General features: G+C 49.4%; 2 protein-coding genes across 2 annotated transcripts in view; both read left to right on the forward strand.

Annotated features, from left to right (window-relative positions):
- The window catches only part of ARHGEF9 (Cdc42 guanine nucleotide exchange factor 9), a 196,386-nt gene that overhangs the window by 59,302 nt on the left and 113,732 nt on the right, over positions 1–23,352 (forward strand). The gene's annotated exons all lie outside the window — the stretch shown is intronic.
- LOC309675690 (uncharacterized protein) lies at positions 16,785–16,964 on the forward strand (the record flags this gene model as incomplete). The annotated part of the gene is made up of 1 exon (XM_082488040.1): positions 16,785–16,964. One exon carries the CDS (start codon positions 16,785–16,787, stop codon positions 16,962–16,964), a length of 180 nt encoding a protein of 59 aa, XP_082344166.1.

Below are 23,352 nucleotides of genomic sequence, written 5' to 3' on the forward strand. Positions count from 1 at the left end.
ATGTAACTAGAGCAGGCTACGTGGGGCCCGAGCACTGCAAAGATGCTGGGCAGCATCCCTTCGCTCCTGCCTGTACTTTTGTTCTCTCCTATTTGAATAAATAAGCGAAGACACCTCGGCTCTGAGCCCTCGCGCAGCCTGCTGAGCGGCGCAGGACTAGCAGAAAGTGGCAGTCACGAGGAGCTGCGTGTTGTTTCCCGACTCAAATTCTCCAGCTGCAAGAAAAAAAACGTTGCCTCCTCCGGAGGTCAGGAGCAGGAGGTTCAAATGCCCTTCTGCCGTTGAGGCAGGAGGGCAGGGAAAAAAAACCAAACCCGTTCAAACACAACCCTAAATCCTCTGCAAATGTAATAGTGGAGATTGTAGCTTCTCTACAGGTTTTGCAGTATATCCTGTGTATGGATCCAGTATATCCAGTGTACCCAGTGTATGTATGACCTGGCTGTGGGCTTCTGTACCCACTGCAGGACATCAGCCGTTTCCCACATTGTCTCCCCGGTTTGTACCTGCTCTCTCCTGCCTCTGAAGTCAGCTGCAGACTTCATCAGCTGCCACAGAGGAGGTATCGGGAATCTCAGTGGGGTATTTTGACTGTGTTGAGGTGTGCGTCAGTCCCTGCGGCGCGCTGCCCCTTCCTGCGGGCGGTCAGCGCCCGGAGGATGGCAGAGGGCTGCGGCAGCGCAAAAGCCTCTTCGAACGGCCTTGGCCAACTCCTTTTGATCTCCACGTCTCCTCTGTAAAATGGGGAGAACCATGTCGACGTACGTGTCCCAGCTGGAGGAATCGGGAGGATTCAATCCTGTTTCCAGCTGGCTGTGCGCATCCCATATGCTATCACCGCCTCGTCTAACCAGCGCCAGACAGACTGATCTCATCTACCCCGGCGTGGTGGGTGGCCGTATTGATGATGAACGCTTAATGAGTGCCTTTTCTTTCCTAACTGTGCGGGGGGCTGTTATTTCCTTGCTCTGACCAAAAAGTCAGGCAAAAGCAAGGGGAGCGGGCAGGGGGTTTAAAACCTTTAGTGGGGAGCAGAGCGCGGGGGCCGGGGGGGGGGATAACCCTGGGCAGGTGCAGTGCTTTTCTGGGCTGGGAGGTTTTGTTTCGTTGGGAAAGGGACCTATCCTGCATGCGGAGAGCAGAGCGAGATCTTCCTGCCCTTCAAACGTCAGCAAAATCCCCAGCCCCTTGCTGAGCGTGGAGGCATGTGCTGCCTCTGCAGCTTTGGGAGTCCCGTAGCGGCGGGGGCGAGGGTGACCGGCCACCGGCAGGAGGGCAGGGGGTGCTGAGCGCCGGTGGGGACCCCCCAGAACTTCTCCTAGTTGTCCCCTCCCTCCCCTCCCCTCCTGCAGAGTTTCAAAGCGCGGCAAAGAAGGAAAAAAGAAGGACATCCCCCTCCCCTCAAATCCCTCAGTCTGTGACTGAAATAAATAACTACAATCCCAGGTAGTGAGGAGGCTGCTAATAACGTGCTCTTGACAGGCACGGGATTGCCGGGCTGAGGGATGTCTGACTGAAAGCTCCAGGCTCGGGTGGGGGTGGGGGGCTTCTTTTTTTTTTTTTTTTTTTTTTTTTTTTTTCCTGCCAGCTCTCGCCAGGCAGTAGGGATTTTTTTTCTTTTTTTTTTTTTTTTTTTTTTTTTTCCTTTCCCCTCCCTGATAATAAGGACATCACCAGAAGCAAGATGCAGTGGCTAAGGGATGGCTCAGGAATGGTGAGTTCAGGTAGCTATGTCTTTCTCTTTTCCTCTTATTGCAGTAGTTTTGATGGGGAGATAAGCCTCCGTCCTATCTCCTCCTGACTCCTCCTTTACTCCCTGTCCTTGAAACCATTGATCACTCTGTAGCCATTTTATGGGCTCTGCTTTCCCAAACTGCCGAGCAAAAGAAGAAATTAAAAGAAAGGAAGGGAGGGAGGGTGTGCATGCCTTGCGGCGTGGGAGGGGGGAGCGGCGCTTGGCAGGGGCTGGGGAGGTGGGTTTCGCTAGGGTGAACTGGGGGGCGGTTGTGGGGGAAAAGCAAAGGATTTTCCAGCTGCTCGGGTGTGGGGTGTAACAGCCTGGGGAGAGGACTGGAAGGAGAGGAGTACCGAAAGGGGGCTGCTGGTTCTCGGCAGCGTTACCGCCACTGGGACCTGTCAGATCTGCCCCTTGTGTGGATGATGAGTTACGGTGCGGGGGGAGCCTGAATTTGCTGCTGAGCCGGAGCGTCCCTACATTTGCTTGCATCAGACTGTAAAACACTCCTCTGAAGTGTAGAGGCTTCAGGAAAGCGGTTTCAACAGTGACGGCTCTGCTTAATAAAAAAAAAAAAAAAAAATTAAAATTCTGCCAATTTGCAGATGCCCTCGCTGTGCCTGGAGTACAGCTCTGAGGGGCTGTATGCGCCAGGAGGGAAACCGGGGAAGTTCCCCCGTCTCGGCAAAGGGCTCTTTCTCATTCAGAAACTTCCCCGTGAAGAGATGCGGTTGTTATTGAGATCTCCTCCTCCCCACCTCTCCCTCCTCGCACAGCTTTGCTTTGCAACGGCATTTCCCTCTGCTTTTCCCTCTCTGCGCTGGGTTGGGTTTTGCGGAGGTTTTTTTGTTTTGCCCTTTCCTGGGCGTTTTCCACCCTGCGGGGAGGCTCGGGGCATCCCTACGGGCTGGTCCTGTGGCACAGACCCGCTCGGGGGAGGCTGGCAGCAGCCGGCCGCTGCCGTCACCTGGCTCAGCCCCTGCGTTTCAGCTCCGTTGGGGGCATCCGGCAGATGTTCCTGGCAGCAGGGAGGATTTTGGAGCCAGCGCAGAAATCACTGCCCGTTCTCTCCTGGTACCCGGCTACCGGCTCCGTGACGCCCTGTGCAGACTGCGCCTTCCCTCCATCCCCTCTAAGATACTTACACAAACAGGAGCTTAACGGTTTATGCTTCTGCACGGCTCCGAGCCGGTGCTGGAAGCATAATGTGAGGGCGCAGACAGCAGCCTGCGGCAGACAGCAAATTTGCTGAAGGTCCTGTTTAAGGCTTGTCTACCACCCAGCAACAGTTTGGGGGTTTTGCCGCCTCTTCCCACCCTCTGAGCATCCAGGCTTTTTCCTTCCCCTCCGCCACCCTGTCCCCGCGCCTCCCCGCGCGCACGCCGGCATAGCACTTTTCCCCTTTCCGCCGGTGTCTAAGCAACACAAATCGCCTTTCACCCATTTGCCAATTTACATTTGCAGAGATTACTACGCTGAAAGAAAAGTGGTGATGGAAAAAGCTGGATGTGGCTCTTTCATCCTTTTTTTCCTTTCCTCCCGGGTGACTGCTGAGCTCTGGTGGGGAGGGGAGGGGATGTGGTGCAGGGCAAACTGCTTTTCTGATTGACATAGCGCAAGACTTGACACTTCCTCGCCCTCTTATCTTTCCAGCTTCCTTTCTTGCTGCTGGCAATAAGGGAGACTTTGTTATTTTGCTCTGATTAGTCTAATCTTTGCCTTCTCTTAGAGAGAAATTATAGTGGTTGCTGAATAGCCTGTAATTTAAAATATTCTGGGGGGAAAGTGAAACTCCAGTGATTGATTTTGAAGCAGCTTCTACCCAGGAATTTCCCAATACTGCTCCTTCTAATAAAGGAAGAATGAAAGAGAGGGCTGCTGTTTCTGTGTTTTATACGGCAGTTTAACAACCTCGGCAGTAAGTATATGAAGATACTCCACGTATCTTTAGATCATCTGAAAATAAGGTAAAAAATGATTACAGAACACCAAAGTAAAACTGAACCAAACAAGACCAATCCAGCAGAGATCTTTGCAAGCTCTTGCCAGCGAGGAGCCTGGTTCCCTGGGGGTGAGTGGCTGTGGTCCAAGGGATCCGATGGGCAAACAGCGCCCCTGCGTCTGGAAGCGCTGGGCTCTTGGGACCGCTCTCACGGCTGCACTGCGAAGCCAAGGTCTAGGGAATGCTTGGTCCGTACAAATCCTGCTCTCCTTATGCAAGACAAGGCATATCGGTCCAGATGTCCTGGCCAAATGCCAGTGCAGATAACTGCATTCCATCTAATGCAGATTTTGCCTGTTGTTCCCATTGGTAGAGTTACTTTAATTTTTAGCGCTTAAAATGTTGCATGGCATCGGTGTACTCTGCTAAACAAATGAGTTATTCCACACCAGAAGTAGCTGCGTTTCAGCATGTCAGTGTGAATGGTATCATCTCAGTCGACCGACTAAAATGTGCTACAGAAATGTAAAATGGCTCAGTTAACTCCTAAGTGAAGGTTGGCTGATCCGTTCACGCACATTAGGCTGCCTCTCCCATATGGTGGAGAACCTCAGCCTTTCATCTAGAGCAACACTGAACCAATTTTCACGTGCACTGAGCCTCTATTATGGTTTTTCAGCTGTCTTTTTTTACTCTGATATTATTTTCTGTGTATCTACTAAAGAGCAGCAACAGAAATTTATTTTGGATAGCATCCCTGGACTTTGTTCTGCTCGGGCACGTTGATCTAAACCTGGATTTTAGACTGATTTCTCAGAAGTTCTGCACAGCACTGATTTATTGAAAGGAGTATTTTCTATCGTTCTCGGCGCTGGGTTGGGTTAAAGAATCAGACCCGCTCCCTTTCAGAGTTAGTCATCTCTAAGAAGCATGTCACTGATATTTTACAAGCGGTAGTACCTTTTGTTCTCGTGGCAGGTGGCTCTTTGTTTCTAAATCAGCCCCTTAAAGCTAGCTATTATTCCATAATATTAAGCTGTCGGGGCTTCTTTTTCTTCTCCTTTGCATGTGCTGCTTTCTGTTTTTTAAACAATTAATCTTTTGCCAATTATGCGAGCATCCCATGAGGGTATTTTACATGCTTCATTGGTACTAAGTTGCTAAACTCTGCTAGTATCTGTTTCTAACCCAGAAAGATGAAACTAATTGTCATTGGTAGTGATGAGAATAAATCTACGCATCTGATCGGCATTGTAAGTACGATGATTATTTGGTTAGGCGTTCTCCACAGAGCGTATCGATCCGGCATGATAATCAAATGAGTTGGTTTAAATCATGCCATAATACAGCCTTTTCTGGAATAGTTGTTAATGTGACAAGGGCAGAGTTTTTCCTCAGACCTGTGTCTCTATTACAGGAAAGACAAGCGTGCATCTTCCGTGGTATTTCCTCACACAGGGTCTAATTCTGGGCTTAGTGTTGTGCCGGTGAAAGTCAAAGTGAGTGCAGCCCTTAGCTTCAATAGATACACACTCCCGGTCTTTTTTTTTTTTTTTTCCAGGCATATATAGCCACATTTTTACAGTGCGTGTTCAAATATTTCAGATCAATCTGTTGATATTTTACATTGCTGTCATAAACAAAAAGTAAGCTATTGTAAACCATCACAACTTGAAATATGTTGAAAAGGAATTCAGTGAATAAAAGGGCCAAATCCTGCAAGCGGTGGAGATGTTCACGAGCAGCACAGTTCAGCAGCCAGAAAACTTTCTCATGTTTTCCCTTACTGATTCTTCTCCATTTGTCAGTGTGCAAATCAGGGGATATTTAAAGTACAAGGACTCTTTGCGCTCCGTAATCCTAAAAAAGGTCAACGCGAAGTCATAAAAGGAGAAGTAGAAGAAAGCAGTTTTGGTCTGACTTTCATTTTTGAAAGTTTGGATAAGCAAACGCGGTTGGTGGGGAGAAGCCAGGCCAGGATGGGATGGAAAAAGGATCTTGCAGTATCCAGGCATTAGGGATAAATGGGACTTAAGAGGCCCAGAGCACCCAGAACTCCCACAGAGATCAAAGGGAGCAGAGAGCGCTCGGCTCCGCTGATCGAGCACGTCGCAATGAAGCACCCGGCGAAGCCGCAGTGACCTGCCGAATGGGTTGGGTGTCCCGCAGAGGATGCTCTTTGGTCTGTCATCCCCGCGCCCTGCAGCCTCGGCACGGAGGGCCTTTTTCCACAGAAGAGTGGCTTATTGCAAGTTTGTCCCTCTTCATCCTTGGAGGTGTTGTCATAGGAGGGTTGAACGAGCTCTGCGCGCGCTGGAGAATTTTGTGTGTGCTGCAATGTCACAGACCTCCCAAAGCCTGAAGTCAGTCCTACCAAATGCATTTCTTTGTGGGATTTTTCTCACCCACGTAGTTTCTGCTCTGTTTTCCATTTCCTTCTCAGTTTGGGACTTCTTGATTCTTTCAGTTATAGAATCACAGAATCACAGAATGGTTTGGGTTGGAAGGGACCTTGAAGACCACCCAGTCCTACCCCCCTGCCCTGGGCAGGGACACCTCCCCCCAGCCCAGGTTGCTCCCAGCCCCATCCAACCTGGCCTTGAACACCTCCAGGGATGGGGCAGCCACAGTTTCTCGGGGCAACCTGCGCCAGGGGCTCACCACCCTCAGAGTGAAGGATTTCTTCCTAAATATCTGATCTAAATCTCCCCTCTTCCAGTTTGAAGCCATTCCCCCTCGTTCTATCACTCCATGCCCCAGTAAAAAGTCCCTCCCCAGCTCTCCTGGAGCCCCTTTAGGGACTGGAAGGGGCGGCAATAAGGTCTCCCTGGAGCCTTCTCTTCTCCAGGCTGACCCCCCCCAACTCTCCCAGCCTGTCCTCCCAGCAGAGGGGCTCCAGCCCTCGGATCATCTTCATGGCCCTCCTCTGGACCTGCTCCAACAGCCTCCTGCTAGCGTTGCTATGAGAGTACACAAAAATTGTCGAGGTTAAGAAAGAGTTGATGTTATGGTAAATAAGAATATTTGGATAAATACCTGATATGTGCTGACGATTGCCCTCGTGTCAATCCCAAGAGTGGCGAGGAGGAGGCCTGGCTCTAGTCCCACGTGCAAATCATGGCTCTGTGCCCCGGTTCCTCCCTGCTTGGTAACAGGTACGCTGGTAACTTCTCTGTCTCCTGAACTGTGCCCTGATTATTCATCGGGGACATCTGGAAAACCCTTTGAGACCATTGCTTGGAGGGTGCCACAGAAATATGAAGCGGTATTTTGTAGAGCATCTGGTGGGATGCCCTGGCTGGGAAACCACAGGCACCGTGCGGTCGCAAAGTCCGTCTGTCCCTCCTGCATCCAGGGTTTAGGTGTTTGAGCACAGCAGGCTTCGTAAACCGCAGTGGTTTTTTTAACTGCTAAGAACCTGATTTCCTTGTATCTAGTCAAAGGGTTTTTCTTTTTTTAAACACTTCATGAAAAATCTCTGAAATGCTTCAAGCTAACATCTTAATGTATTTATGACATTAGCTGCTTCTGCTCCGGAACGGTTGCTCTGAATCTCTTTGAGCCTGGCTGTTATTTTGAACATGACTAATTCCCTGAGTGACTAAGCTCTTAGATAATAGGAAAAATTCATCAAGTTATCTTGGTCTCCAATAGTTTCTATTGTTACGAAAAGATGTCTTATGAAAAAATAAATAAATAAAATTGCCTATTATGTAATGTGGGCAGGGAAAGGAAAGACGAGAACTGTTGGACAATGGCAGGAGTGTCGTATCCGGGAGCCGGTTTCAGGCTGTGAAGTCTCCAACTTGGCCTAGTGGGAGGAGGGTGTGGGTGAGAAACAAAGTCCCGTTGCTGGTCCAGAGCTCTGGTGAACTCCCACTGAACCTAAAGAGGCGTATTCGCGGGCACGAGTGCTCTCTTCAGAGGGGATGCCATCTTCTGCCTCCCCAGCTCTGACGTGCTGCAGAACTCCTTGGATTTAACCCAAGATCATGTTGGGCATGCAGTAAATTACACCACACACACCTTCTCTGCCATAGTTGTTTTCAGGCTGCAGACCGAGACGCTCAGAAGTCATGCAGTGCCACGTTTCGGGTAGCGCAGGGAACCAACCTCGGCTCTGTCCCAGAGTATCTCAGCGTTGGCCTTGCTGATGAATGATGCGGAAGTGCAATTTGCGCTTCTTGAAGAAGCCAACGCAACACCGGGTTCTTTCCTGCGCCCGTTGTGTTTAACCCGTGTCCTCCAGCGAGTGGGTTTATCCGTATGGTCCCACCCAGCGAGTGTCCCTTTGGCTCACTGCAATCGCCCGCTGTCGCGAGCAGTCAGCAGGAGGGCAGCGCCGGTCGTTCCTGGAAGGCTGTTGTAGCGTCAGGCAGGGACCGCAGCCTGTGCTAGCGCTCGCTGCGAGCGATCCCACTGAGGCGGGGTGGAAGAGGAAATGAAAGCCGCTTGGCATTCATTTGCCTCATTTGGAGAAAGAAAAAAAACAAAGAAAAAAGCTATAAACTTCTTTTTCCTTTTTAATGCTGATATTATTGCTGATAAAAATGAGCGTTTTATGTTCTGTTCACACATCTACTGGTATCCAGCTGGAATTCCTACTTCATTAGGTTGCCTTGCATCGTTTTCTTCATTAAAAGAGTGCCAGATTCAATAGGCTGTTCCCTCTCCCTTTTTTTTTTTTTTGGCAGGCAGAGAGAGGGGGAGAAAATGATTTATATGGAATACGTCTAATTCTCTAGGTTAATTTGTGTGAAGAACATGAGACCCATGGGTCAGCTTCTTAATAAGATGGTTTTTTCTTTACTCAATATCTTGACGAGGAGAAATCCAAGGAAGCCGAAGCCAACAGTGTTGCGGAAAGGAGTATGAGGAGGGCTGCAGGGGATTTCTTTCCATCCTCGTCCCTCTTGCATGAAGTGGGGCCGTGGCTTCTGCTCCCATCTGCCACGGTGTCGCGTCATGACTGTCAGTAAGTCACGGGACTGCCTGGGCTCTGCTTTCATAATGTATACGTGGTGGATAATTTCATATTTCCCTCAGAGTAAGCTCAGGCTGACAGAGCAGCCCTAAAAAGTTGAATAACAAGTCCCAGGGAGTGTACTGCATCAGTACTTCCAAATTCATAAACCTTTGTATTTCTCGTGGTGCACCGGAGCAGGGCCTGATTTGGCCATGCCCATCAGCAGAGCTGATTATAATCCGTTTGGTGGAGAGGAGAAGAGAGTCCTCGTGCAGGAGAGCTGCTCGTTAAACCCGCGCTTTCTGCACGGTCAGCCAATAAAGGCACAAAGCAGAACCAGAAACTTTTTTTTCTTTTCTGCCTTGTCCTCTGTGTGGTTTCTGACATGGCTCTTTGGCGTGGGCATCATGGATCACGCTGCTTCCGTTCTGCCCGGCATCTCACTCTCGCACTGCTAATTGCTGGGCCTCGGCAGGCTTAGGCAGGTGAAAATAATCTATTAGATTTGCTTTTGTAACTGCATAGGAAATGGGACGCGTCGGATTTCAAAGGACCTTCCCGTGTTGTGGCGAAGCTGCAATACACCCTTTGATTTTCACGGCGAAGAGCTTTCTTCTCCTCTGTGTCTGTGCTGCTGTGTTTCTCAGGGACCACACTGGGGACACGGAGCCTGGATTTAGTAAGGTAGTTTCTAGTGGGTGATGATTTTATTTTTTTTTTTTTTTTTTCACTTACCACTTTGCCCAATGTGAAGATCTCTGCAATTTAATGTCAGGAATGAGAGCAGAAGCACTGGAGTTCTTCGAAGAGTGCCCGGAGGGAGCAGTGGAAGGAAGGGACTTGTCTTGGAATTTTCTGCAGTTTGGGCTTTGCTTTTTTTACCTTGTTCCCAGGCTCAACCGCAAGCCCAGATGCCTGAGAAGCAAAATTAAGAAGTAAATGTCTATGTATTCTTTTAGGCCAATTTTTTTTTTCAGACAAAAGAGACCTTACGTAAGGTTAAAATAAACATCTGAATTTGATGGGTCCTTTTAAACTGAACTTTCTCAGTTCCTGAAGTCTTTCTCTGTGACCGGGGTAATTGGGGTTGCCACATCTGATTTCTGCTGGATTTGAGTTGGTTTTTTTTTCTTTTCTTTCTCAAAATTGGGAGTCTGAGGATGCTTCTAGAGCACCGGCTGGTGTGTGGAGCAGATGCAAGGAGAAGAGAAAGCATTTGCAACATGATTGCCAGGGGCATGAGATTTTAGTCTGTCTTAATGCTTTAAGTTCAAATAAACTTAAAAATAGAAGTTTTGTTGTTCTCGCTGCAATCCAGACAAGCACAATGGAATCAACCCCCCAGACAGGCTCGCTCTCCGTGCCATTTCGGCGTGATTTGTATAGTGTTACAAAAGCTATGAAAACTGATTAGATCAGTACATCGCTGCTTGTTGCAGCGCGGCCACTGCTGGGGTAGAGCCTTGCCATTGCATATGTGTGGCACGGCACAGCAGCCGAGGGCGGGATGCTGACGGGGAAGGACTAAGCCATGCTAGGATGCAGATGGCACCTGATCAGGGTCCTCTGGAAGAAGGATCTGGGCACCTTATAAGACAAGAGTGACAAGGCTTTGGCTTTATTTCCCCCCTCACAGCATCGTGCAACTGCTTTAATTCTTCGGCAGAGGAAAGAGCACCATCTGCTGAGATGCTGGCTCGGTTTGTAGGAGGGACCAGGATTAACTGAGGTCTCCAGATGTGGTCCAAGGCCAGCTCCTGGCTAGTATCTGACATGTCACTACTGCCCTTCGCTCAAGGGTTTAAGACCCGTTCATCTGGAACATCCTTAGTTTTCAAGAGGGTTGTTAACCTGGGCTCACGCACAAGTGTATCGCAACCTCTGTGGCCTACCTTTGTTGTCTGGCTGTTAGCCTTAAATGAAATGGTTATGAGCAAATCAATGCCTATACTGGGGACATAATTCTGTTGTGTATCACTTCTTGTTTTCTGAGATGAAATTGGAACGGGTAAAGGATGGGAAAGAGTTCACCAACTACAGCTTGCCTGAATTCTGCGTGTCTTTGTATATCGTACGTCTACCAAGGGTCAAGCTGTGCGGGTCAGTGTGATGCTTCCCATCTTTTGGTGAAATTCTCATTTTTCTTTTTCATGGAATACTTAGAGCGGTGACCCAGAGATGCTCAGGTCCGTCCCTATAGCGTCTGAGCTTTGTATAATGCTCTTGGCCAGTTGGTCAGCAGGTTAAGCAGCATGGCAAACTCAACCTCCGGCATTGCCCTGTGTTCTCTAAACATTGCAAAAGTGGGCTTAAAAACTTAACTTATTCTCTTTTCCAGCACTCTTAGCCTTGTTACAAGAGCAACTTGCTTCAAGGATCTTACTCTGCTCTCTTCCCCCTCCACCTTCTCTCCCATTTCATTGCTTTGCAGGCTCTCAACTTGGCCTTTTCTTCTGCAGTTCTTCCTCTGAAGTCTATTTATGCCTCACAAGCTTTTGAGATCATCATCTTATCCTTGCTCGCCTCTCCTTTCCCCTTTGTCTTTCTGTAATTGTATCTTGTATTAGTTCTCTAAATGAATCATTTGCTCGCCTAGCTGTGCTGTGAATGGGCTGGAGCGTCGTGTGCGGTCCGTGTGGAAGATGCTGGAGGAAGCTGCGCTCGTTCCAGCCGTCCCACCGCTTTGTTTTCTTCTTTGTCTCTCTGGTAGAGGACACTTGAGGTGCTGGGGGTGGGAGGGCTGGAGCAGAGGGTGAGGTGAAATAAAAGCTTCTAAGGGAGATGTGTAGAGCAAGGAAAAGGAAGAAGGACAAAAGAAAGAAGTAGAGGAAGTTACTGGAAGAAAGTCCCAAGTTCATGTGGACAGGGAGCTTTGCGTTTGACAGATGGAGTTGGATGGGCAAGGAACAGCGGGTGCCTGGAAGGATAATTTTTAACTGCCAAAATCGGCCCCCTGAGTCTGAATCTTTACAGATACTCCTCCATTTTGCATTGCTCCTCAGGTTGGGTAAGGAATTTTAGGCATTTGGGGATTTTCAAAGTTTCCCATGAAGCCGGTCCATAAAGATACAAGATTATGGAGGTTCTTGAGGAAAAATGTGCCCTTTGCAGCAGCTCTGCAGCTCGTAGGCTGGCGCCTCCCCTCTGGCCGAAGGATGGGAGAAGAGGGCTCTGTGTCAGACTTACTGTGAAGAGAAAGGAAAAAGAGGCAACTGCCAGTTTAAGAAAATCCTCCTTTTTGGAAATTTAGCAAATCATAATCCCACTTTAATCTCTGAAGCCCTGATCTTAATTCCTGGCTAGATTTAGAAAAAAATAATTAATTTGATGGTCTTCTCATAATCTCTAATGGCATCCATGACTCAAATCCCACATCGGTGCCAGACGCTGCAGGCAACGGCCAGTAAGTGCCCAGCAGAGGAGACGGGGAATGGAAGAGCTGTTGCCTGTCTCCTGCCCGCACGCCCCTGGGTACCGTTGCTGTTCAGTCCTCTTTGGGGGCAGCATTAATGAAAATGAAAAACTTAAACTTCTCACATGGTGCCATATATGTCTGAGATGGGACTTGTGCTCAAAGAGGGAATAGAAAAGAACTGAAGCAGTTGTGGACTAACGATGGCCGGCAGCCGTTTTCCTCTAGGCCACGGGTTTCAGCCGGTCCAGACCAACAGGACCGTAGTCTTATTCCCTCTCAGAATCAAGAACCACCCCAGGATTGGTTTGAAACTTTCCAAAAAGTTTCCCCTCTCCCCCCAAAAAAAAAGTTTCCAAAAGATTTCACTCCTTTGGCCAACTGATGAGCAGGTTTTCCTGGTCTGGCAGAGTTGGGGTCCTCCTGCCAAATCCCAGAGCTCAGCCACACCGCTTCCCACCGCGGCACAAACAGAATTCACCGGGTCCGTGTTGAGGTTACGAGTTTGAGTGCTTCATTTTTGTGGTTAAGGGAAGATGGAGCTGATGCATTAGGAAAACATAGATGCCTCCGCGTGTCCAAGAGCTTGCTGCGGTGGAGGTTGTTAATCTGCACAGGGGTTCTATGGGAATCGGAGCTGAAGCCCTGTCCTGCCACACACCGGTTGCCCGTCCTACCAGCTCATGTGGAGACAGTGTACCTGGCAGTGGGAGTGGAACGTAGGACCTTTAAGCATTGCAATTATAAATCCTCGTTCCTGAGTTAGAGCTGTATTTCTCTAGCTGGAAGTAGTGGGTTGTGCTAATTGCTGGAGACATCCATTGGAGGGAGTCATGGTCACATGCTGAGCCCAACGGATTACGCGCTTAAGGAATCAAGACTTGGCATCATCTGCTTCAGAGGCTAGCCTCGAAATTATCATATTGTAATTAATGTTATTGATGGGGCCCTTCTGATTTCTCTGCTATTTGGGAGTCCAGAATACAATTTCTCTTTATAGATGCGTATATACAGGTGTGTGTATACATAGAGTTGTACGTATGTGACGTATTAGCAGAAGCCCTGGCTGAAGCTCCAAACTGCTTTCTCATACAGAAGCCATCTCTGATGTTGTATTAGAAATTGTGCTCTGGAAAGCTACTGCAGTGTCGGGGCATGTGCTGGGCTGTAAGGGCAGGTGGGGTTTTATTATAACTATTACGAATCTTTTCTTCTCGTTCCTCTGTTTAGCTCTGTACAGAAGGTTAGACTAAACTTTTCAGAAAGCCTTACATGAAGTTAAACTTTGCAGTGGTTTTATATAAACCCTTAGTGTGTAGGTGTTGTTCTTCAGTAAGGCTTCTAAGAGAAAACATCATCCATTTTCATAGTAAAATTAACATTTAGTGCACGCAGAAGGCACGGGCAATTATATAAAGCAGCAAATACTATGGGGAATACTGAGAATGTAATTTAAATAGAAGCTTCTGTGCAGTAAATCTGTTTGTGCTGATCACTCTTGGTAGCTGTTAACACACACAACTTTCACTGGAGCCCAAAATTTGCATCCCGGTTGTTCTTGGAGCATGGACCTGGGCAGGACGGATGCTGCGGCCGGAGCCTCCCGGGCTGCAGCACCACTGCCCACCTCTCCGCCAGCCCCTCCAGCCCGGGGGGAGCGGCGGTGGGGTCTCCGCAGCGATCGCCCTGCCGTCTGCGGCTGCTCGTGACGCACAAGCTGGCCGCGGTGAGCGGGGTGGTGGGGGACCTCCTGCCTGCAGCTGGCAGGCGGGGGGCTGGCTTCCGTGCCTCTATTTATAATCTCAGCCCACCCCTGTGCTCTGACTGGCTCGGCTCCTGCGGAACGACTGCCTGAGACCTGCCGGGCGCATCGCTCGCAATGAAATCCTCTTTTTCAGCTACGGAAGTAGCTATTGAGCATGTGTGATGGCTGCTGCACCTTTTTTTTTTTCTTTTTTTTTTTTTTTTTCTGGATATTTCTTAGGCCTCTGCTGCTTTCACCTGCCCAATTTTTGCTCCCCCTGTCTATATGCAAAGGCACAGAGGAGTCTGCCGTGACACCCTGCCGGTCGCTCCCCGTTCCTGGCGTTGAGAGGACGCAAATGGCACAGGACAAGGCGAGGGACGGGCTGTGTCTGCAGAGGGGTCTGGGGGCTGCTGGGGCCAAGTCGAACATCTCCGCTCCGCTGTACAAATAAGGCTGAGGTTGGGGTCCGGAGCCAGGCTCCCTCTGTGCTCGCTGCAGTTCAGACGAGAGGATGAACTGGCTGTACATTTGTTTTGGAGAGGTCACTGTTATGGCTGAGACCGAAACTGGAATTTCCTGGGCATTTGTGGGAGTTCAGGCTTGGACTTTGGGAAATTGCCTGTATTGTTTGGGAAAGGATGGTAACGATAATAAATACTCCACATCTCTCATACATTTGCTCTTCTGATTAGTCTAAAATTGCATCAGACAGACTGACTGTCTTAAAAACGCGTACTTGATAGGAAATGCCGGTGTGGAAGCGGGTGAGCAGGCAGAGCCGTCACCTGGGCCCAGCCTGGCACGCGTGGGGCTGCCGACCTGCTTCCCTGGGGCGGGTTTAAAGCAGCTTCTTGTAAATACGCAGGTGAAAAACCGCCTTTCGCTGTCCTCCTGAGTGAGAAACTCTCTGCTTGAACAGAGCAGTTGCTGGAGACAGCCTCCGGCTTTCAGTCATCACACAAAAAGGAAAAAGAGAGGCAAAGAAACCGCCTGATTAACCTAAACCGTTCTTATTTCTAACGCCGCTCGCCACAACCCACCCTCTGCGATGGCAGCGCGGCCCACCCTTGCTGCAGAGCCGGTCGGAACGGCGGAGGATGGTGTGTTGGACGAGCGTTGGTCTCCCACAAACTTCCGGGTCTCAGCGGAGGCCGAGGAGGGAGGGCACTGGGGAGACCCGGTCCTCGCCCGCCCCACGCCGTCTCTCCTTTGATGGTCTTTGGGGGCGGCTATAGCAAACGCCTTCTCCTTTTGAGGGAGCCCTCTGGCAACCCAGAGGGCAAAGGAAGAAAAATAAAAGACGCCTTGCTGGAAACAGCTGGGTTTAGTACCGGTTGGAATGGGAAGGTGGGGTAGGAGCGTAATCCCAGCCGTCCCTTCCCCAAATGGCGGTGACAAAAAAAATACCTGCCCTGGCAGGACGCTGCCATGGGGAGAAAGGCTGCACCACGTCGGCGCGAGCCGACTCCGGGCCCTGTCCCTTCAGGTAGAAAACGTTGAAGTCCTCCTGAACTCTTGGTGTTTGCTACCGAAGAAGAAAATAAGCGGTTGGTTGGTGCATGTTGGCCTCGTGTCTGTGGGCGAACGTCCCGGGTACCTTCTGAGGAGCGATGTTCCTGGAAGGTGCTGATGATCAGCCCCGTATGCACATTTTAGTGCATATGCATTGGCAACACTTCTATATTTGTCTTTGCCTGTAAAATCATTTGCTTTTTCCAGCTGAGCACATCTTTTTTTTTGTGTGTGTGTGTGTGTGTGTGTGTGTGTGTGTGTGTGATGCCTCTCTAAGGTAACTGCTGGTTCTGGGATCTGAGAATGCGGTTTGGGGATGGCAGCTGGCACCTGGACCGTAAACGCTGAGCGTGGATGTGAATTTAATGTAGGAATGAGCTTTTCTGGCTGCTGTAGAAGGAATAAAGATCCTCCATCCTGTCATCCCCCCACTCCCCTTTTATACATCTCTCTCTGTAGAATCCGAATTCAGTTTCACCCTTAGCATGGAGAAAGCCAGTGCAGTGCTGGGGAGAGAGGCTTGTGATAGATTTGTGAGGGGGTGACGCGCGTAGTATTGTACGGCGCTAAAATGTGATTCCCCCCTACAAAATTCCCACGTTACAGGCTCACGGTGAATTTCCAAATTATCGAGGGGTGGCCTTTTTGTTCTTTTGGCTGCTTTTCTTCCCCGCTCTTTCTCCTGCTGCCCTACCTGGTCTGAGCAGGCTCCTTAGCAGCACTGGCTCTTTTTGCTGGCGTTTAAATATTTTCCATCCGAAGCTTAGCGCGGGCGGTACAGCCGGGGCAGACGTGTCCCCGCCGTACAGAGGCAGAGAGGAACGGCGTCTGCGTTGCACAGAAAGCCCCGGAGACGCCTTCCTGCGGCTCAGCGTCGGCATCCCACCGCCACGCCGGCTTCCCGGCCTCCCGCACGGCTCTCTTTTCCCCGACCGCCGCAAAAGCAGAGGAGGGGGGGGGGGACACACACCAACCCATGCCTGCACGGCGCTGCCTGTCACGGCGGGCGGAAGACTCGCGTATTTATGGAGCCAGCGCTTCCTTTTGCGTTTGACTGACAGCCAGGATCCCTTCGCTGCCTGGTCACTGGAGCTGATTAGTATGCGAAAGGGTCCGCCTCGCACCGAGAGATGCAGCCGCAGCAGCTTGCAGAGCTGTCACACTCACCCAGGCTTCTTATCTGCACTGGCTTGACGAATTAAAAAGCGAGCCAGCCAGCAAGAGAGAGACCGGGAGAGAGAGGGGGGAAGAGAGAGAGAGAGAAGCTTGCAGACAGCGCTCGCTTTCTTTTCCTAAAGGAAGGATTCTGCATCTTAAGTGCTCACTGGTTGTGATGATGCTTCACGTAGCGGGCTCCAGCGTGAGCTAGAGACAGCAGATAGGGGGATAAACTCAAAGCAGACCACAAAGCATTACGAACAAAACCAAAACCAGGATCAGTTTGCTCCTCTATTCTAGCATGGTGGATGTATGGACAGTCTTACAGAGCAGAGGTTGACTTCTCCAAATCTACCAGCCCCACATCTCGAACACTACAGTGTTCTGCATTGCACCATGACCTTGGATGTTCAAACGGTGGTCGTTTTTGCAGTGATTGTGGTGCTATTGCTTGTGAATGTCATACTCATGTTCTTCCTGGGCACTCGTTAAATGGATTTTTTCTCCTGAGCTGTTGGGGGCTACTACTACCACTAGCAATTCAACAAGAGAGCAAGAGCGAGAGAGAGAGAGAGAGAAAGGCGCGAGAGAGAGAGAGAAAGAGAGAGAGAGAGATTTCTTACTGAGGGGGGAAACGCGTTGAGCTTCAACATGGCCTCGCTGTGATATGTATGACGTTGGTATATTATCTCTCCCTAAATCTTTTGTCATGTCTTGTCTTTTAAGTATGCCTGTAAGTGTAGCTGCTTTTGCCTGGGTTTTAAATGTGATGAATAATAGTAATCCATTCATATATCGTTCTGTGCTAGCGAGATAGAGCTATGTATATTTAGGTAGAAGCAGAGTGAAAATATCTTGCTGTGGTAAGCACTGGCTGCGTTGTTTTGCTTCCTTTGAAATAGAGGCTCAAGTTGCTAATAAGTCATTTTGTGTGCGATTTCTAGCGGGCAGTTAATGCGCGATGTCTGTGCGAGTAACCATGTAGCTGCCAGGTGAGAGGTGGTGGTGTGTGCAATTGAATCGAGCTCTGGACGTTTTTAGGGGGGGGGGGGGAATGAGAAATCCTATTAAAGGATGAAATCTTTGCTAAAATAACATTCAGGCACAAAAGAGGGCGAGAAATTCGACTTACTTTGTTTATCTGTGTTGCCTTGATGATCTGACTTGATTTCTCAATATTCAGCCCCAAAGCCTCCAAATTCTACGTCCACACCGATGTAGCCTGGCTCCTTTCTTTAAAGATGGGAGAGGGATCGAATCGTAAACTGCTGGGCTTTTTTTTTTTTTTTCCCCTGTTTGTATATGGTTTATATCTCTGCAAATTGGGAAGGAGGGATCAAAGAGAAAAGGGGGAATGCATGCTTTGTTTTTCTTTGCTAAAGCAACAGATACGGAGGGGTTGGGTTTTGCTTTGATTTCTCTAGAAATTTTATTTTGGCTTTCTTTTCTTTCCTCTGTGTGTATATCTCTATAATTTTTGGTAACGTACGTCAGAAAAATCTTTGCCCACCTCAAGGATAACAAGATTTTGAGATGGGTTGTTTTGCGTGACTTTATTTACATTGATTTTCTTGAAAATGAAGTGCTAAGTTGCATATTATAGGCTTGCTGAAAAGGTGTCCGCTAGGTAGAGATGCTTCTGTTGAAAGCTGTCTGGACCAAAATTGCAATGTTTACAGCTTGGAAGCAGAGCTGGCGGGGGGGGTTCCGGTGTCAGTGCGTGAAGTTTAGAGAGAATATGAAGGGAATGTCTGAAAAGAGTAACGGCTTGAAAATATGTCTCTGTACTGTGTTTCTGTTAGAAATCTTCAGGATTTTTTACTTACTATTTTCCCCTCCGGAAAAATCAGAATTGCTCAAAACAAAACGAAACAAAAAATCAGTTTGAAAATGTTTACGTCTCTCGCTAATGTGCACTGGAGTTATATTGCCTTGATAATTTAACTAGTTCATGCTAATTCCAGCTGGCTGTTATTTATCTGATGTTCTCTGCTCATCGGGCAAAAAAAAATAAAATCATGTAACTGATTCATAAAGACATAGATGGAGCTTATAGATGGAGATGTATAGTTATTTCCACGTGAGAATCTGTCTGCTGCGAGTTAAATGCATAGCTGGGCTTAGGAGCCGGGTTCTTTTCAGCTGGTGGCATGATTGGAAATTGAGTTTAATGCTGCAGATGTGGCACTTTCAAAGTGGCTTTAGCTGTAAATAAAAGAGGAAAAAAAAAAAAAAATTATCCCTGAGTCCTGGCTTGGTGGCGGTCGGCCCCCAAAGCTGGCAAGAAGCGTTTAGTGGCAGTAGCCCTTTTGGATGGATAGAAAAGCCCAAGACCCAGTGATAGAAGCCCAGCGAAGATGCTCCGGTGCCTGCTGGCCCTGGTTCCCCCTCTTCACTTGTAGCTCTCTGTGCAAGAGGTGTCGGCTTCACATCATGAGAGACTGAGTAAATCTTTTTATGAAAAAAAAAAAAAAAAAAAAAATTGATGCTGAGGATGGTTTGGGTTGTTAAACAGCTCAAATTTGCTTTCTTTTCCTGGTAGCTATCATCTGTCATTAGTTTTATAGGTTGCAGCATCTCCTGGAAATAAAATAAAGGAGCAAAGATCACCATGGAAAGGGAATCAGTCAAACAGCAGCCAAAATAATCCTTTCAGTGAAACAGTTTTAAGCGACCAAGTGATTTGGAGAAGTAAGGGGGGAAAAAGGAGGGGGGGGGGGGGGGGGAACCCAACCAAAACCAAACCGGCAAGTTAAAAATGGGATGCGACTGTGTCTGAATGTTTATTTTCCTCAAGGTTAGCTCTCTGGCGGGCAGGTTTACCTTTCAATAACATTTCTATGAGGAATTTTTGGCACCTACCATGGGTTTCTAGTGCGTGCAAAGTGCATTCCTTCATCTGGAGCTCGTACTCCTCGGGTGGTATTTGGGAGGCGAGCGTGAACGCGACCGGCGTATGTTATCGCATGTGTCGGGAGCTGCCGTGTCCGATGGCTAATTCCTACGAGCCCCTTCTGGTTCCACCGGTGGAGCGGTGTGTTGTTGGGACGTCTCCGGCCGGTGGGGTGCATGGGGAGGACGAGGGTGTCGTGCACGCTCAGCTACGGGGGGGACCCAGCGCTGGGAGCTTATGTTTTTTCCATCGTGGAACGCGCTTGAGGGAATTAGTGTCGTTTTATTATAACTTTCTCGCCTTTTCTTATCCCGAAGGCTGGTGGAGTCAAAGAAAGCAGGTTGATGCCGAGTGATAGGAGCGTGAAAGATGGGAGCAGAAAACTTTCTTATTGTAGCAACACCGTTCTTGTTATATCAGGCTTCCCGTTGGACTTTTGGGGGAGAGAGAGAAGAAATAAGCCTAAAAAGTCAGCGAGGGCTGGGGTTTCTTGCTTGTTTCGTTTGATCCTGGTTTGTCACCCCCAGTCCTCGGTGGCCACCTTTTTAAACAGGCCTGGAGCCACCCGCCCCGAGCCCGGTTTTGTAGTTTTGCACCTGCAATTCTGCATTTTCCAAGCTTCGAATCGCCCGGTTTGCGGGAGCGATTAGCTGGTTAAACAACTCCCTCTTGCCATACTTTTCAGGAGCGGCTCAATCCGTGACAGTCTGCTTTAGCAGCTTTTTGGGGCAACAGCATTCCTAGCCGCTTGCAGTAGATCCCCTTGTACTCGTAAGTGCCTGTGCTTGCAAAATTCGGGGTGTAACTTGCACGCTGTGAAATATCCCTACGTGGAGTGGAACTTTCTTTCTCCCTAAGCTCCGTGGGACGATTAGGGTCACACGCGTGACTGGTCGCGGTCAGGTTCCAGGGGGTGGTTTGGCCCCGTAACTCATCCCCCCCACACCCCACACCCCCCCCGTTTGTGGACGTTGAGTTCTTCACATTTGTGGTGATGCTCAAGCCCAGGGATGGGGAAGAGGAATCATTCCTTTTAAATAACTCGAAGCGCTGACCCTCTGGAAAATACGGCCCCAAAGAAAAGAAATAGTAATTTGTATGCAAATAGCATATTTATAACGCATAAAATCTCTTTCAGTGATTGCTGCTGTGTATTTGCTAAGGCTGGGTGATGGGAGACCTGCCTTGCTGTTTGTCTGCTTAAGCAGGATTCGATGTTATTTGCCACAGGATTCATGAAAATGCCTCTGACTGTATCATAGCAACCCCGTTTCACACAGTCCATAAAAAGTCCATTCCTCCTGAGCGGCAATCCGCCGTCTTAAAGATTCAGGCACCCTTCTCGCCACGGGGAAAGGGTGCATTTCTCCCTCTTCCCGTGCTTCAGAAAAAGCAGACGTGTCGGGGCGATCCCTGCTCGTCCCCCGGTCGCTGTGATTTTAATGCTCTTTCTTTACGGTTAATAAGAGGGGCTTCCTTTTGTGTGTTTTTTTTTTTTTTTTTAAGGCTTCCTCCCCCACCCTGAATATTTCCCACCTCTGTTTTAAACCTCCCATGACGAGTGAAAAGGGGGACGGGACAGATCAGAGGTCTCTGACGTGATGGCTCTTTTCTGTCCTGCCGTTTGGATTGTCCCCCGGGATGGCAGCAGCGCAGCGCTTGCTTATGCTTTGTAGTGAATGAAGATCTGCCCAGATTCGAGCCCTTCTGGGGGAATGCAGAGGTGCTTTCTCATCCCGTAGATGAATGTTGTTAAGAGCTGCATGTTCACCTGACTCCTGCCCCCATCTGTTTGCATAATGTGGTTATATTTCTTTTTGGATCAGGTATTCAGTACACAGCCCAACCGCTGTGTATAATGTCTGAAGGAAAATTGCCAAAAATCCATGTAAGTTTTTGGTTTGGCTTCGGTTGGATTTGTGACTAGAACCCCTCTTCTGTATCGTTCACTTCATTGTGGTGTCGTTCTTTGATTTCTGTATTCAGTGAATGCTGGTTGTGACGGGAGGTCCGGTGCTCTTTGTGTACAGTGCTTGCTCGCTTGCATGTGTGTATGTATTTATTATGCCTGTATTCTTTCTGTATGTGCTATATGTTGTTTACAATGCATCTGTGTCGGTGAGGGGGGGGGATGTCTATATTTTGCATTCACAATGTGTATCTTTCTCAACTGGGTGTGATAATCGTGTTCAGTGTGTATTTCCCAGTGAAAAGTTGTGAGAGCTGTTTTGATAAAATGCAGGGATTCACCTCCTATATGTGGAATCTCCAATGGCCAGAAGTTAGGGAGCTTGAAAAAAAAAAAAAGTCCCTAATGTTAATAATTGTGTAATAATTGTCCTGTTGTGAAGAGGGTGTTTGTTCAGGGCTTACAGCGGGGGCAGAGGATCCTTCTGCCGGGTCCTGGATTTCCCATCGGTTGTATGGCCTCGGGCACATTCCTTTGCCGCCTGGTGCTCGCTGCCTCTTCCCCAGTTGTAGAAGAGGAACATCACCCATTACCGAGGCGTAGCCATGACCGATCGACCCTTATTTCTTCCCTTTCTGCAGCGTCCCGGAGCTGCAGAGGGTCGTTGCTGCGGGGAGGCGGCAGGGCTGTGGAGGGACCGGTGGCCGACGGGCGCGTGCCCGTGTTGGCCCAACGCGGCGTAGCGGGATTTTGCCGGTTGGAACTGTTGTAGACGGCAAGCTGTAGAGATTTATGCTTCTCACTAAAAATAGATGCTCCTGGAGGAAGAGCTGCTGGAGGAGCCATGATTTATTTTTCTTTTCTTTTATTGGTTATGGTTGAATTTCTTTCCTGAGTGGAAATGAGTCTTAATCTGAAAGAGCCCACAGATGGCCGGGTTGTCCCCAGCCCTGCTCTCCTCCTCACCGGCAAAGGACCGTGCAGCCTCCGCTGCTTATTTCCAGTTTTTGTAGAGTATTACCCCTGCGTTGTCAGAAACACCGTGCCGACGGCGTGCTCTCTGGGACATCTGAGCTCAGGGCAAGAAGCCCACCGAGCTCTCCTGTTGATGAACGTGTTGGCCTGGCCTGAAAGCTTTACCACCCGAAATAAAGAGGGCCTCAAGGAGGGAAGGAGCACATGCATGAAAGTATTTAAAGGATTAGGTGTGGATTTCAACTGATTGGTTTATTCACACAGAAAATTTCATAGGAGTGTGCTGCTTTGGGGAGCTACCCCTGCTCCCGTCACGGAGCCGGGGAAACTGAGGCACACGGTGGTTGGAGAACGGCGCCTGGTGGGGTGGGGGTGAGTAGCGGCGCCGGGGGCAGGAGCGGAGCTGGGAGACCCGTCGGTCGCTCTGCTCCCTGGGCTGTGCGGCCTCCTGGGAACCCTCGGTGAGGCAGGGCGGGCAGGCGCGCCGCTTGGTTTCTGGCTGGTAGGTTTTTAGCCGTTTGGAAGTGTCGGAGGGCCAGGCTCGTGCTGCGGAGCCGCGGAGCGAGCTGCTTGCAGGCTGCTGGAGGATCTCTTGTCGGGGATTTGGGAGCTGCCAGCGTAGCAGACTCCAGGAGCAGAAAAGTCTCTGCGTGCCCGTGGGGAAGGTCCCATGTGGTTTAGTGCCTGCCCCTTCTTTTGCATCAGCTGAGACATGTGTAGCATAACGTATAGACTGCTGGCAACGCTCGTGTTTCTATTTTAGGCAGCATCTCCGGCTAAGTGAAGCAGGGGCTGCGCTGCAAGCCGCTTTGCTCTGCGCTCTTGTTTGTCTCGGGGGGATGAACTGTCTCTCTACCCCTGTTGCCTTCCTCTAGGACCTGAGCAGGACTGAGGCAGACAGTCGTAGCCCCGATGGGTGCTCGGGTGAGGGCAGGCAGCCCGGCCGTGACGGCGCTACGGCCACAGAGGTAACGCCGTCTCGATAGGTGGCATCGCCCCATTGCCACAGCATGGGCTCAGGCAGCCCGTCTCTTTATTTTCCCCCCTTTTTTTATTTTTTTATTTTTTTTTTTTATTTGGATAAACCCCAAAGTTAATTTCTC

Source organism: Vanellus vanellus, assembly GCF_965231255.1.
Source record: "Vanellus vanellus genome assembly, chromosome: 10".
Lineage (NCBI taxonomy): Eukaryota > Metazoa > Chordata > Aves > Charadriiformes > Charadriidae > Vanellus > Vanellus vanellus.